The 13,812-nt window shown below is 39.0% G+C and overlaps 1 protein-coding gene across 3 annotated transcripts in view; it reads right to left on the minus strand.

Annotated features, from left to right (window-relative positions):
* The window catches only part of BEST3 (bestrophin 3), a 37,972-nt gene extending 25,190 nt beyond the window's left edge, over positions 1–12,782 (minus strand). Inside the window, exons 1-3 of one of the 3 annotated variants that reach the window (XM_069490748.1) lie at positions 10,924–11,075; positions 7,667–7,761; positions 6,972–7,205 (exon numbers count right to left, since the gene is read on the minus strand). In XM_069490748.1, coding sequence (XP_069346849.1) covers positions 6,972–7,205; positions 7,667–7,761; positions 10,924–11,075 — 481 coding nt within the window. Of the gene's footprint in view, positions 1–6,971; positions 7,206–7,666; positions 7,762–10,923; positions 11,076–12,677 lie in introns of those variants that run through there. The other 2 variants (XM_069490749.1, XM_069490750.1) reach the window with 2 other exon arrangements.
* Positions 12,783–13,812: the final 1,030 nt, after the last annotated feature.

Raw genomic sequence — 13,812 nt, forward strand, 5'->3', positions numbered from 1 at the left:
ATAGCTGTGCTTTAAATTCAATGGAAGAGGTTTGGAAATCTTGGCCAACTGGGAAAATCAAGGGAGGCAAAATGAGATTGAGAAAGGGACGAAGTCCCATTGTGACAATATTGTGTAGGGCAGTAGGTCAAACATTCTTTACCATAAACCACAGGAAGATACATGTAGTTCACAAAACAATTATTGGCCTTTCTTCATGATGTGCTCTCTGATAGTTTCTATTCTATTCCATTCTATTCTATCCTATCCTAGTCTAGTGTTATCTATTCTATTCCATTACAAATGCTGGTTACAAGCCATTTAAATGATTTAAGAACCCAATAATTTTACAACCCATAGTCTGAAAAGCCTGAAATAGGATGTGGTGAAGTAAAATCAGTTTCTGGGGTAGCAATGAGGAATGAAGACAGAGATACTTCTCTATTTTATTGCTATGAGCAAATCTCTAATCAGCCATATCCCTGCCCCTAAATTAGTATTCCATTTGGTAGCTCAATGTACAGAAAATCAGTGCTCTTGTTTCCTCATCTGCACAGGTGGTCCAGAATTTCATTTGCCCTGGGTGAATAGATCTGAGGTGATATGCAATTAAAACTGGATGAATTAATCGATATGCCCTAGTGTGATGGTTCCTAAACTTTGTTGTACATTAGAATGGTCTGGGTAGCTTTAGAAACTCTTGATGCCCAGGTTGTACCACATACCTATTTAACCCTAATGTCTGAGAATAGGAGCCAGATATTAGCATTTAAAAAAGATCCCCCTCCTTGTTTTGTGCTCCCAGAGGATATAAAAAAAAAAAAAAAAAAAACAAAAAAACAAAACAAAACAAAAAAAACAAGTAAAAAAGATCCCCAGTGATTCCAACTTACAGAGACATTCAGGAACAAGTGCCCTAGTGCTGGTCCTTTCAGCATTCCCAGACTTGGTCAAACGCTCTGCAGTGCTTCTAGGGAGCTTGTTTAAAATGTGGATTCCTAGATCCTGAGCCCCAGAGATTCTCTAGGCTACCTAGGAACCTGCAATTTAAATAAACACCCTTGATAATTCAATGAATGTGGTCTACAATCATACTTTGAGAAACATTGAGGGGATAGTCTTTCTCTAACTCCTAAAACAGAACTGTGGGGGAACCTTCAAACAGTGACCGCCTGAGCCGGCCAGTCCATGGCATCAGTTCAAGGAGGGGTAGTTCTGCCACGCACTTTCTTTCCTTGTACAGCAAGTGTGCATAGGTGAGTCAAGTTTCACTCACAGGATGACATTCTGTCTGCTCCGGGCTCATCATGTGAGAATATAGGGGTGACTGACTCAGCCTCTAAAAGTTCAGCCAACAGAGGGAAAACTGGCACAGCCGTGAATACCACTGTCCCCTTGGTCCTCTGTTCTGTAACACAGGGTGGTAGGAGATTTCAGAGACCAGGAAGCCCCAGAGCCACAGAATGCATCAGGAAAAACAAAAGCATACCCACGGCAGAAATGTTAGACAAAATTCAATTGATTTTATGAACGTTACTAAAATGTTATACAAAATTCATTTGATTTTACAAAGAGAACATCACAGCATAAATGATCTATGTGTGCCAGAAACTCAAATGGGGCTAGCCTTACAGCCAATGCATCTAAAGTTAAAATTTTTTTTTTTTTTTTTTTTTGAGACAGAGTCTCACTCTGTTGCCCGGGCTAGAGTGAGTGCCGTGGCGTCAGCCTAGCTCACAGCAACCTCAAACTCCTGAGCTCAAGCGATCCTCCTGTCTCAGCCTCCCGAGTAGCTGGGACTACAGGCATGTGCCACCATGCCCGGCTAATTTTTTCTATATATATTTTTAGCTGTCCATATAATTTCTTTCTATTTTTAGTAGAGATGGGGTCTCGCTCTTGCTCAGGCTGGTCTTGAACTCCTGAGCTCAAACGATCCGCCCACCTCGGCCTCCCAGAGTGCTAGGATTACAGGCGTGAGCCACCGCGCCCGGCCTAAAGTTAAAATTTTTATCTCAACATTCTCTTGACAACTGGGGGCTTGCTTAGTTGTATCAATGTCTGTTACCCTTACGTGCCACTAAGTATTCCAAAGGAGCTTCTCTAGTCGTAGAAGCCCAAGAACATTCATGTTAAGATTCCAGAGCTTTGAGAAAATTAAAGGATACCTTTTCCTCCCTCAGTTTACTGTCTTCTAACCACTCTTATGAATTACCAAACATAGAAATTATCTACTTTAGAGAGATAGAAATGCAATGCAGAGATGTGAAATTTAACTGTAAATATTAATATATTTGTGCTTGTCTCTGACAATGATTAACATAAGAAAAGATTTGTGTATTTTTTTACTGATCCTTGAGGACACGGACCACACCTGTTCTTGCATCTAGCTGTATTCCCAGTGTCCAGCACAGTGTGCACACAATAAATCTGTAGAATAAGCAAAGGCATGCTAGATCTAGCATCAGTTTGGTAATGTTTCTTTTGGAGGAATGTATATAATTTACTATTACTTATCTTTGTGCTTCTGGTGAGAAGAGAGAACTATTTTCTTCTCCTGATGTCTGTGACACATTAAATAAGATGTTTTGATTCAATCTGAAACATAAGCACTCATTTAAGGTCATAATATAAGCACTCATCTAAGGTCATTTCTTGAATCAGCAAAGATCTGGAATTGTGCTCCTGACTTGACTTGGAATGAATGACATCTTCCAGGGCAGGTGATTGAAATGACTAGCATTTTCCAGGACAGGTTTGTACCCAATAAGTAAAATAACAGAGACTATATTGCAGACCCTCTGGTAAATAACTGATAACAGACCGGTTCAGGGACTTTTCAGTATAACAGACATTATTCTGAATTTGTTGGTTGTATTTCTATTTTCGTATGAGCAGAAATAAAAAGCTTTTTATTTTTGAGAAATTCAACCCATAACATCAATCATATATATTTCCTTGGCAACATGCATTTTGGTCTTTTTATTTCTCAGAATAATGTAACTTGATTGTCCAACTTAAAAGCAAGAAACCTTCAGGGACACCCAGGTAAGTGACCTGGCTTGTCCAGCTCCAGTCAAGGAATTGCCAGACGCTTCAGACGGAGGTGTTGATCTTCACCTTCTCAGCCCTCTCACTAATTTCCTCCTGGCCAGCCCTGAACCCTCCCTGAAACAAAAGAGAGCAGGAATCGCAGGGAAACTTCCATTGCCTTAAAGTCTCCACCTGCCTCAGAGTCTCCAGGAGTATGTTAAATACACTGATTCCTGGATCCTACTCCAGACCTACTGAATCAGAATCTTTGAGGGTGGTATCTTGGGATCTGAATTTTTAGCAATATTGATTTTAGCAATATTTAATGCATGCTGAAGTTTGAGAACATGTATTTTTCCTTACAGGCGATTTAACATAAGGGATTCAACTGACAAGAAGGCCTTTTGTACCCTTGGCATTGCCCCCTTCTTTTGTCCCCAGCCCTTTGGGGCCGTCCCCCAGCTTTACTGACCAGTCCTCACTGCCCTCAGGCAGGAGCAGGTGCCCTGGCTCTGGACTCAGGGGATCTGCCAGACATTTTCCGCCATCCCTGAGCTTCCTGTTCTTCCCAGAAACCTTGGCACAGGCAAAGGACAGTCAGGGAGTGGCGGAGGCATGTGCCCAGTTAGGAGAACTTGGAAGCAGACTCGTGCAGACTCTGAGTCAGCGCTCTCCACTGGGGACAGGAGCTGGAAGTTCGGTGAGTCAGCGCTGCCGTGACAGAGGGTGCTGGCCACGTGGCAGCCAGGAGGAATGGGCCTCTGAAGTGTTTCTCTCACCTGAGAGGATAGTGGCTTAGAACCTTTGCCCTGCTGCCTAACACAAACTTATTCTTGTGGGCACAAGCTGTGCCCACTATCCTTTGCCTGCCTTTGGGAAAACACTTAGGAGTTAACAAGAGCAATAGGGGCCTTTTTACTCAAGATGACCAGTGTTTGTCTCATGGGACGCTTGGAAAGGCGTTAGCCTCATCATATCTCCCTCAGTTCTCTTCCTCCTTCAGTCACTCCAAACAAACCAACCAAAAATTAAGTCAGAACGATGCTTGTTAAGTCCAAGCAAGTCTAATTCCAATTCCCTAGACCTGTGGTGCCCAATCCCCGGGCTACAGATCAGTACCGTCTGTGGCCTGTTAGGAACCCGGCCGCACAGCAGGAGGTACGTGGCAGGCCAGCGAGCAAAGCTTCCAGCAAAGCTTCGTCTGTGTTTACAGCTGCTCCCCATAGCTCCCATCACTGCATAAGCTCCGCCTTCTGTCAGACCAGCGGCAGCATCAGATTCTCGTAGGAGCACGAACCCTGTGGATCTACAGGTCACATCTAGAGATACACTAGTTTAGATGCACATCAAGGAGTGAATGACTCTTAAGATTTCCTTGGAATGGTAGGGCTATTGATGGTTGGGGAGAGAAGTATTCCAATATTTCAGATACCTTCAAAAGGGAAAAAGTCGGATGCGAGTACATGACAGACATTTGTACAAGCTTGACAAAGAGTAGGACTTGGTATTTTGAAAAATACACCCAAAGGAGATAGAATCACATCATTCTCCTTCTTTGCCTCCTCACATCTACTTGCTGGTCAGACCTGAGCACGAGTCTGACCTCCAAGCGCTAGTCTGACCTCTAAGTGCGAGTCTGACCAGAGGCCCCAAAGGGCCGTCCGTCACCAGCCAACCTGGCTTCTTCTCGATGTGCTTTTAATATGAAGGTGACGCTGGGAAGATAAGATTTGCTTTGAGGATTGGGCCTGGCATCTGATTCCTGTCAGAATGCACTCTCTTCATTCCAAGGGTGCGTCAGATTTAGAGAAATATCACCTCTGTTATTCAAGTAAACTTTACCTCATCAATTTGGAATGGGCCAAAGCTTTCTTGTTTGTTTTTAAGTCTTTTTTCAGAGGTGGTAATTCTTACTGCATTTGATCCTGTAGACATTAGCGTAAGAAAATTAAGTTGTCAAGAAGCATTTTCAAACATGGTCATTCTGAAGCAGTATTCTACTTTTGCATTTGGAGGAGGACTGGCAGCTAATGGTTTTTTTAAGTTCCCACTGGTTTTATATAATAATACACCTGTGCATTTGCCAGGCCGGTCAGATCCTCCACGTGAATCCTTAGCCAACCCCTTGCACCCCATTACTTTCTCACAACTTACTCTGTATCCCTGACAACACCATCTATACCCCTCCTTCCTTATTGCCACCTTGGCTTTTATAACCTCGTCCAAATAGGTCAAGACGACCTACTTGATGTCCTATCAACCAACCATGAGTCTTCTAAAGTGACCAAAATGCTGTGATGTTGTTCCAGATGATTTCGTTATAATAGTAAGAAATCATGTAGCACTTATCATATGCCAGAAATGCTCTAAACACTTTGAAAATATTAACTTAATATTCCTCATAAAAAATACCTATGAGGTATATGAGGTAGGCATTATTATAAGTTACTATAAGCCCATTTTATGGATGAGGAAACTGAGGCACACAAAGGTTTACTAACTCAGACAAAGTCATATAGCCAGGAAGTGGTAGAGTAAGGATTCAAACCCTGGCTCTGTGCTCTTAGTCACTGTGAAATTTGATCATACGAATTGGGCCATTCTCATTATATACAAATAAAATGGAGTCGAGAATCCAGTGGGAAAAAGCACTCAGGACACACAATGCTGCTCTAAGAATGTAATTCACTGCAAGCCTGGCTGCGGACACTGCCTGCTATACCTGAAACCAGTTTTATCTAATAGTTTCAGAAAGGACCTGCTGCAACTCTAAGAGTAATTTTACCCACTGGCATCACCCACCAGTCAAAACTTGCCCGCTCCCCAGAACCATACTAGTGCCAACGAACCTTCTCAAACAGCAATATGTAACATTTCTCTTTTTAATAAAACCACCAACCTTCTCTTTGTTCTTCGAACATACTGAAGACCACCCATTGGGAGTGTAGGTCCCAAGTTGCAATTCTTCCCAAATAAAACATTACATTTAGAGATTCATATCTATATTTTTATTTTGACTTTGACAGTCACTATCTATATTGCCTATCTAAGAATTCAAAACAAAAACAAAAAAGCCAACAAAAACTCCAAAACCAAACAAAAAATATCATACTTAAAAAATCCATTTTCAAGGACATTTCAGAAAAGTCGACTAGACACTGCAACCTAATGTGAGACTCGATATACTCAATGTACTCAGTGTGCTCAATGTAAAGGCAGAATCATCTCATGGTTCTTATATTGTCTACATGTGCCCAAAATCATCTCATTTAATGAAGGCCAATTTAACAGCTTCTTTGCTGAATATTTACACACCAAAGAGAACCATCCTTCAGACATGATTGTTCTCAGTACACTGTATCCAGAAGCCCAGAATAACTGCGTCTACCTGGAGGCATAGGAGAGACAGCAGATCCACACTGAAGCAGCCTTTTACTACCACCTCTCCTGGGCTGCCCTGGAGAAAACTGATATTGCTGGTTCCTACCAGAATCTAGTATGTTTTAGGGAAAGCATTAACGTAGGAGTTCCAAGACTGGCTCTTTAATTCTGGCTCCATTAATCAGCTGTGCAATTCAGGGCAGGCTGTAACCTCTCTGAATCTATTTTCTTCCTTTTTCATGTTTTCCTGAGGTCCAAATGAAATAGTTACAAAAGGAGGTAGAAGATAAAGTGCTAGAAAACTGTAAGATGATATAAAAGATTGTTTTAATAAAAATGATAACTATTATATTTTCTTAAGGCAATGTGACTATCGGCCGCTTCCCCTCCCCCACTACCCAAGTCAACTTCTAGAGGGCAGGAACCTCGTCTTCTTCTTCTTTGCCTCTTAAGACTGTTTCTGGCACACAGTAGGCAATCAATAAATGCTTCCTGAGTGAATGAATAAATATAAGGAATTTTAGAGGTCCCTATCTGGGTTGAGAGGCGCCGATGGAAGGAAAAGCCATTCACAGTACCTGCCTCAACCACGTGGTCCATCGTTGGGAACCTTTTGTACACTGCGGTGCTCACGGAGCGGAAGATGAGCAGGGAGGTGAGATTCACGTAGCGCATCAGCGTCCTTCTGAGCAGGCGCCCGTGCTCGTCGCTTCCGTGGACACTGCTGGAGATGAGGAACATCAGCCTGTCCGGCCAGGGCAGATTCACAAACTGGTTCCACCATCGGTTCACTACCAGAGTAACATAAAACCCTGTGGAACAACAGAGAATTATAGAGCAATGTCTTACAGCAGACACGTGGGTGACACTGATGCTTTTAGCAGAATTTTAGCCTTTAGAGGGGCTGGGGTATAAACATATGTTGTTATCCATACCTTATGATTTTTGCCCTTCAGAAAAAATGTCATTTGTGCCTGACAATGCCAGAGCACCCAGTAAGTGGGTATTAGATGTCAAATATTGACTGCAAAAATGGAGAGTTAGTGAAGAAAAAGCTTAATTGTCCAATAGCGGATTATTACCTCAAACGTGTTTGGTGTTAATTTAGCGAAAGCAGCCCTGAAGGCAAACCTTATGGATGATTCTGGTTCTATCGCAAGCGGCGGCTTTTCAGGCATGCCTCTCAGCTTGGAAACACTCCCATGCAGAGTCATCGGTGTCATCCTAATGGAGACAGCTGTGTGGCTGCATTCTGCGTGTGACCTATACTTACCAAGCACAAAGGTTACTGGAATTTGTTCAGCATATCTGTCACAGTAAATTGATAATTTTTCAAAGTAACGTTTTTGGGCTCCTGTAAGTAACAATCTGGAGCAAAAATAAAATGCACAGCCCTTTATGATATTATACTTCTGCACCTGCTCTGCAAGTGACATTAAGTGCAAACAGTTAAGCACAAATAATCCGCTTTATTTTTAAAGGAGCAATAACTTTTTCCTTTTTCCTAGGCTGATGTGTCTCAAAAGCTTTTTAATTGCTTAAAAGTACTAAAGTTTTTAGTACACAAATGTTATTGGCCATCAAATAGTGGGATTTATTAACCATTTTATTTTAAAAACTTTATATTTGTAAAATTTTATGATTGATTCACTGGATTTGAAGCAAGATATGTTTATTTTTCAGTTATTCATCACTTAAAAAAGAGTGTATTAAGGGTGGATTAGCATTATTAATTGTTAAATAGTAACCCTGATTTTGACATCTTGATCTTGCTTTCTCCTGAATATGCTACTTAGTACATTCTTGATTACCTGTGTTATACTTCAAGGGATATTATAACTTAATTTTAAAGCCCAGAATTATTTGAAATATAAAATAAAACAGATTTAACAACGAGAAGTGAAAATTTTTATTATTAAATTTAGTCAGTGTCTCAAAATTTATATTATAGATCTGACCCAACCTGTCCAAATCCATTTTTTGGTATTGTTAAACATAAGTGCATTTAACAAGATTATTATTGATATTTACACTGTAGGAAGGGAATTCAGAGTCAGAAGAAATGTTTTAAGACCAATTAATATGATCAAAATATGGAAAGGAAAGCCGAACAGATGAATGTGCATAAATCAATGAGTGTAGCTGTTCCAAAGGAGGAAGGGACCCAAGGAGAGATCCATTATAACAAGCGGCAAAGGTCTATTTGGGTCAGTAGAACTTTGAGAAAGGAAGTGGACAGATAATGAAATAGCAGTGAGCAGCTAATCAGATTGCAGATGGAGAACCTTTGGGAGCTGGTACTGACAAAGAAGATGTATGGGGTGCAGGGTGAGCTTGCAGTTCATGTGCCAGTTTTGGAAAGAGGTGTCTGCATTACAGAAGTCAGGGAAAGCTGACAAGAGAGGGACCAAAGGGTTGCACGGGCCTATCAGGGTCATACTGATGACAAGTTCCAGCCAGAATGGTTTCTGATACTCAAATGGAAATGGTCAAAGAGGATTTAGATGTGAAAAGCATGAACCTTAGGGTCAGAGGAAGCCAGATTTTTAATACCATGCCTACGACTTACAGATTTAGACTTTGAGTATATTTTTAAATCTCTCTGAGTCTGTTTTCTTGTTTGTAAATGAGGATAATAATACTTTATATCGGGGTGCTATAAAGATTAAATAATATTATATATATAACCACTTAACATACGGCTTCATACTTTGTTAATAATAAAATGTTTGGTATTAATTGACCAAAGAAAACATATACAGCTAATAGACACATAGAAATTTTAATAGCTAGAAAATACTACACAGAATATTTTGTCAAATTCCTCCAAAAATAGAAAGAAGTACAATCAAATTAATGAATTCTGGTTCTGCCTTATGATTTTTGTTAAGTATAATTATTTGTTTATAATAGGATTAATTTAAAAAACCCACTTAGGACCATTAGTAGACATGAGAATGAAACTATGTTTGTATTTTTCCAAAGGTATGTTGACTTCCTTGACAAATTCTTCCTGTAGTTCTTGGTATACTTTTGATGAAGATGTAAAGATCTATTTTAACAAGTTTTACAGTTGAGCTTTAAAAAATGAAGGATGGCTTGAACTAATCATTATTGTTATAAATGTAAGCACTCTTTGGTTTTCAGAAAAAATATATACATACAATTTTGTGGGGTATAAGTATGATATTGAAGCAAAAGTTGAGGCCCCAAGGAGCATTTCTGGCTACATTGCAACTGTTCTAAAGGGCTATTCTATTCTAAGCAGCAGTAGCAGCAATAAACTCACATTAGTAAAAATAAACTAATGAGATAATTATCAGGAAACACCATTATGTCTTCCACCATTTCATATTCTGAAGGTTTAGGTGACGCATAAATAGTCAAAAATAATATCATATGGCATATTTGAAAAATTATTAGAGGTTTTAATAAGACTTTCCCTCTAAAAATATTTTCTCAAAATGTATACCAATATATACACTTGTTTGGAATGGTAGTTCTGATGGATAGCAAACTAGCTCTTCCTATTTTACTTTTGATAATTATCAGCCAGCTGAGTTAATATCCTTCTTTTCCAAATAGGTTCCTGTTGCTGCAAGGAAGAATGTAGGTGAGAGCAGTGATACACAAATTTGTTCATCTGTATGCAGAAGAATAACAAACTGATGAACATAGAAAAGGTGAAAATACAGCCTCAAAAACCTTTAGTTTTTCTGTTTTAAATTTTCTGTTTCAAATTGCCTGCAGATAAGAAATGTATGCATTCAATTTTAATCAAAAAACCCCTAAAGTTTCCCTTTTATCATACTGATAAAATTTTATTGACTATAATATTTAGTCATAAAAGTTTTTCTTGGACTTGATATTGCTAAAATTTCCTGTTAATCTGACTGGCATATGTCGTGATGTTATAAAGTATAAGCACCTCCCTTTGTGAACATAACATGCCCCGAACTCAGAAGATATTAGTCTCCAGGCCTTTTCTTCAGTTGAGGTATAGGTAAGAGTGGCAGACACCATCCTGGATATGACCTTGTCATTCCAGGCAGAAGGAAGGAAAGTTGCCTGATATATACCATTCACAACTATGTTAATTACATATGCAGTAGTTGCTACAAGCTGTCAAATCACAAATTCAAAGGGTGAATGACATAGTGGAGAGAAGCACATGTAATTATTTGTCTGTGGACTTTGCCCATTCAAAATCATCCCCTAGTCAGGAACTAAGTATATATCTTCCAATTGATGCCAGTTGCAACATTCTTGAAATACAGCTAAACCTCATCATGATCAATTAATGTGGGGCTGGATTGAGAGCCACCTGAGACTGACAGTGTCTATTGATCATCTTAAAAATGGTTAGGTGTGGGTTAAAATACTCTGTCCTGAGGAGAAGAAGACAAAAGAGAGGATCATGCAAAGGAGGAGGTGACATAAGTCAGTGGCAACCAAAGGGTTCAGATTTTTGAGACTGTATTCTTACATGATATTTCATGGCCATTTAAGGAGACATGCAAAGGAAAGTACCTGTACACCAAACTTATTGCTGTGTAAAGAACAGCAAAAACAATAAATTCCCTGTACAGTAGTTTGTAGATGCTGCCTCTCCACTTGAAGAGTAACCTATGAAATCCAAAAAAAGTCGCATTTGCTACTTTACTGGAGTAAGTGACAGTCATCTTGGGTAGTTTTTTCTAGAGGAGCTAGAAGACAAAACACAAGTAAAAAGTAATGTTTAAGATAGGATGTATATCTGTATATAAAAGGAAACTCAAACTAGCAACAGGTCAGCCATATCCCCTTTTTGTCTTTCTCAGTTTGTATAATTTGGAACTTGTGGATAACCACGATCTCAGTGCTAGATCTTTTAGCAGAAAAAAGGAAGAAAGGAGTCTCTGGAAAGAGTGATACTAGAAACCTTAGACTTGCCTTAATTGCTAAGTATTATTTTTAGATTATATGGCCATTGTTTAATAAATAATTGAATGAATAAATGAATTACATGAGATATATTATAATGTCACCTGCCATATATTTTCTTAATCCATGGGAGGATTTAGGGTATTGATATGCTATATTAATTGACACTTTCAAAAGCAGTGGCCAAACTTATTTGGGCCTCTATTTGCCTAAGTATGTAAAGAGGTATTTATTTTACCCTTAAACTTCCTAAGGGGCCGTTTTGGCTCTCTTCTTAGAAATCAGGAGATACTGTTAGCAAGAAGCAAGGCCCTGTTGGGAATTTAATTGATGGGTTACTTTTGGTGGGTTTAGGTGGATGTTGGTGTCTCTCTAGTGGAGCTCTGAATGCATAGTTAGCACACTATGCATTCAAAAGGTAGCCGAAAAGTTGGGTCACAGTGATAAGAAAGGCGCACTTTTCTGATGAAAAGTCTTGAATAATATGCTTAGGGATGGTTCACTTTCTGTCTGGAGCTGAACAAAATGAGGTCATTAGTTGGGACTCTCTCTACTGGGATCTGTTTCATGGATGTGGTTAGGAAGTGCGCCGGGCCCCAAAGCCTCCTTTTCAGTGAGTTTTTCACAACTCCATCACTTTTCACCAAAACATTAACGATTCAGGTTTTGAGATAGATGGCCCAAAGCTAAGCTTTATTTGAAAATTCTGCTCAACTACTAATATGGAGCATATGCAGATAAAATGAGATTTCCTTGAAATTTTGTTTTTTTTCAAGAGGATCTGAGAGTCTTATAGAGCTATACAGACTGAAATCATGGAGCTTCTAGATAGAATTGTACTAGACACAAAAAATAAATGATATAGCAGATTTCTTATGTGAAGTAACCTACATCACACATTTTATCATAAACAAGAAAATTGTCTTTATTTAGCACTGGGAAAACAATCCAACTCTGATTTGCCCATTTTCCCTAAGGAAACGAAACTCTGGAGCTACATTACAGCATTTTTTAAAAATCACAAACTTAGCCTTCAACATCACTGATTTTAATAAAGAAACCAGGGCCTTTTGGCATAAGTAAGTGACATTACAAACGGATGGGACTTATGCCACCAAACTGGTTTCATTTTTCCATCTTTAGCTTGTCTATTTGTCTAATGTGAATACAGCCAAAATGGGGAGAGGAGCATAATAAATTATCCCATTTCATAATTTGTTCTCATGGGCATAGTAGTTTTAAATAACAGTCCTCAAATAAGTTTCCTTTCTTTCATTTAATAGTTCACTCTTTCAGGACAACTAAAATCTAATAGAGTAGAGGTCAGAATTAAAATGCATAGGTTCACTCTGTGCACTAACCTATATGTTTGGTTTGGAGTCTCCCACAGGAAAGAGAATCTTCAAATTTCGGGTTCCCCCTGAAGAGGTGCCTTCAGGTCGGTGCGGCGCTGCACTCTCGGTTTCACCCTTCGCTCGTGCACGGATAGATTTTCTTTCTGTTCTCTGGCTACTGAGAGGGCCCAGAATGTGGCAAGCACAGGGGTTAAATGTTTTTCCACTTGTGGAGGCCTGTTTATGCCAGTTTGCCCACTGATGACAGTTATATCCGGGAACAAACAGAAGCAACAGCTGCTGATGTTGCTGTTTTATAATCTATAATTATAACTCCACCTGCCGTCCAAAGTACCTCTTTGAATGAGAAGTCAACAGTGACATGAAGGATGTTGGGCCGTGTAAGTCTATTAGATTTATTCTGACTCCACTCTGGGATCAAGGAGGAAAAGTCCATTTGCCCCTAAAGAGTTCTCAAAAGTTCAAGGAGGAGACTCCACCAGCCAAAAAAAAGGGAATTAGGACAGACTTTTTGTGTTTGAAATGAAGAATAAATTCTTACAAAGCCATAAACTGGAGCAGACAAGAATACAAACAGGATTTCTGTTCATTTGAGAGGTATTGAGAATGCTCTTCAATTAAAAGTAACAAGCATGTGTTGTGTGTTTTTTTTTTTTTTTTGGTGTGTGTTTGTGTTTTAGAAGAGCATAGAGAATTGTGATATATGATGGCTTAGTGTAGTGGAAAATGATAATGCACTGATTCATTACATTTGTTATCCTTCCATGGTCAGCTAGGAAAAAATTTAAATTATTAAAAATGTTTTCTCTTAGGTTGATTATGCCTACATATATTCATTCTTAAAAGAGTGAGTTCATCAGAATTCTTTAAATAATGGAATAAATAATTTCAGGGCCAATTCCTGGGACCTTTCCAACCTTCTAAAGTAACTTGTGCATCAAGTATTGCACCGTAAGCTTAAAGACAATGACTACCAAAAAAGTGTGTTTTTGTGGGGAAATATATAGAAAAAATGCTTATTCTAAAATTGAGAATATATATAGTTAAATATTTTTTCTAACATATTTTTAAATTTTATATGCTTTATCAAACTATAAGTACCTTAGAGCAAAGCCAGAGTTGTAGGTGTCTTTAATTGCTT

This window comes from Eulemur rufifrons, chromosome 16 (assembly GCF_041146395.1).
Source record: "Eulemur rufifrons isolate Redbay chromosome 16, OSU_ERuf_1, whole genome shotgun sequence".
Classification (NCBI taxonomy): domain Eukaryota; kingdom Metazoa; phylum Chordata; class Mammalia; order Primates; family Lemuridae; genus Eulemur; species Eulemur rufifrons.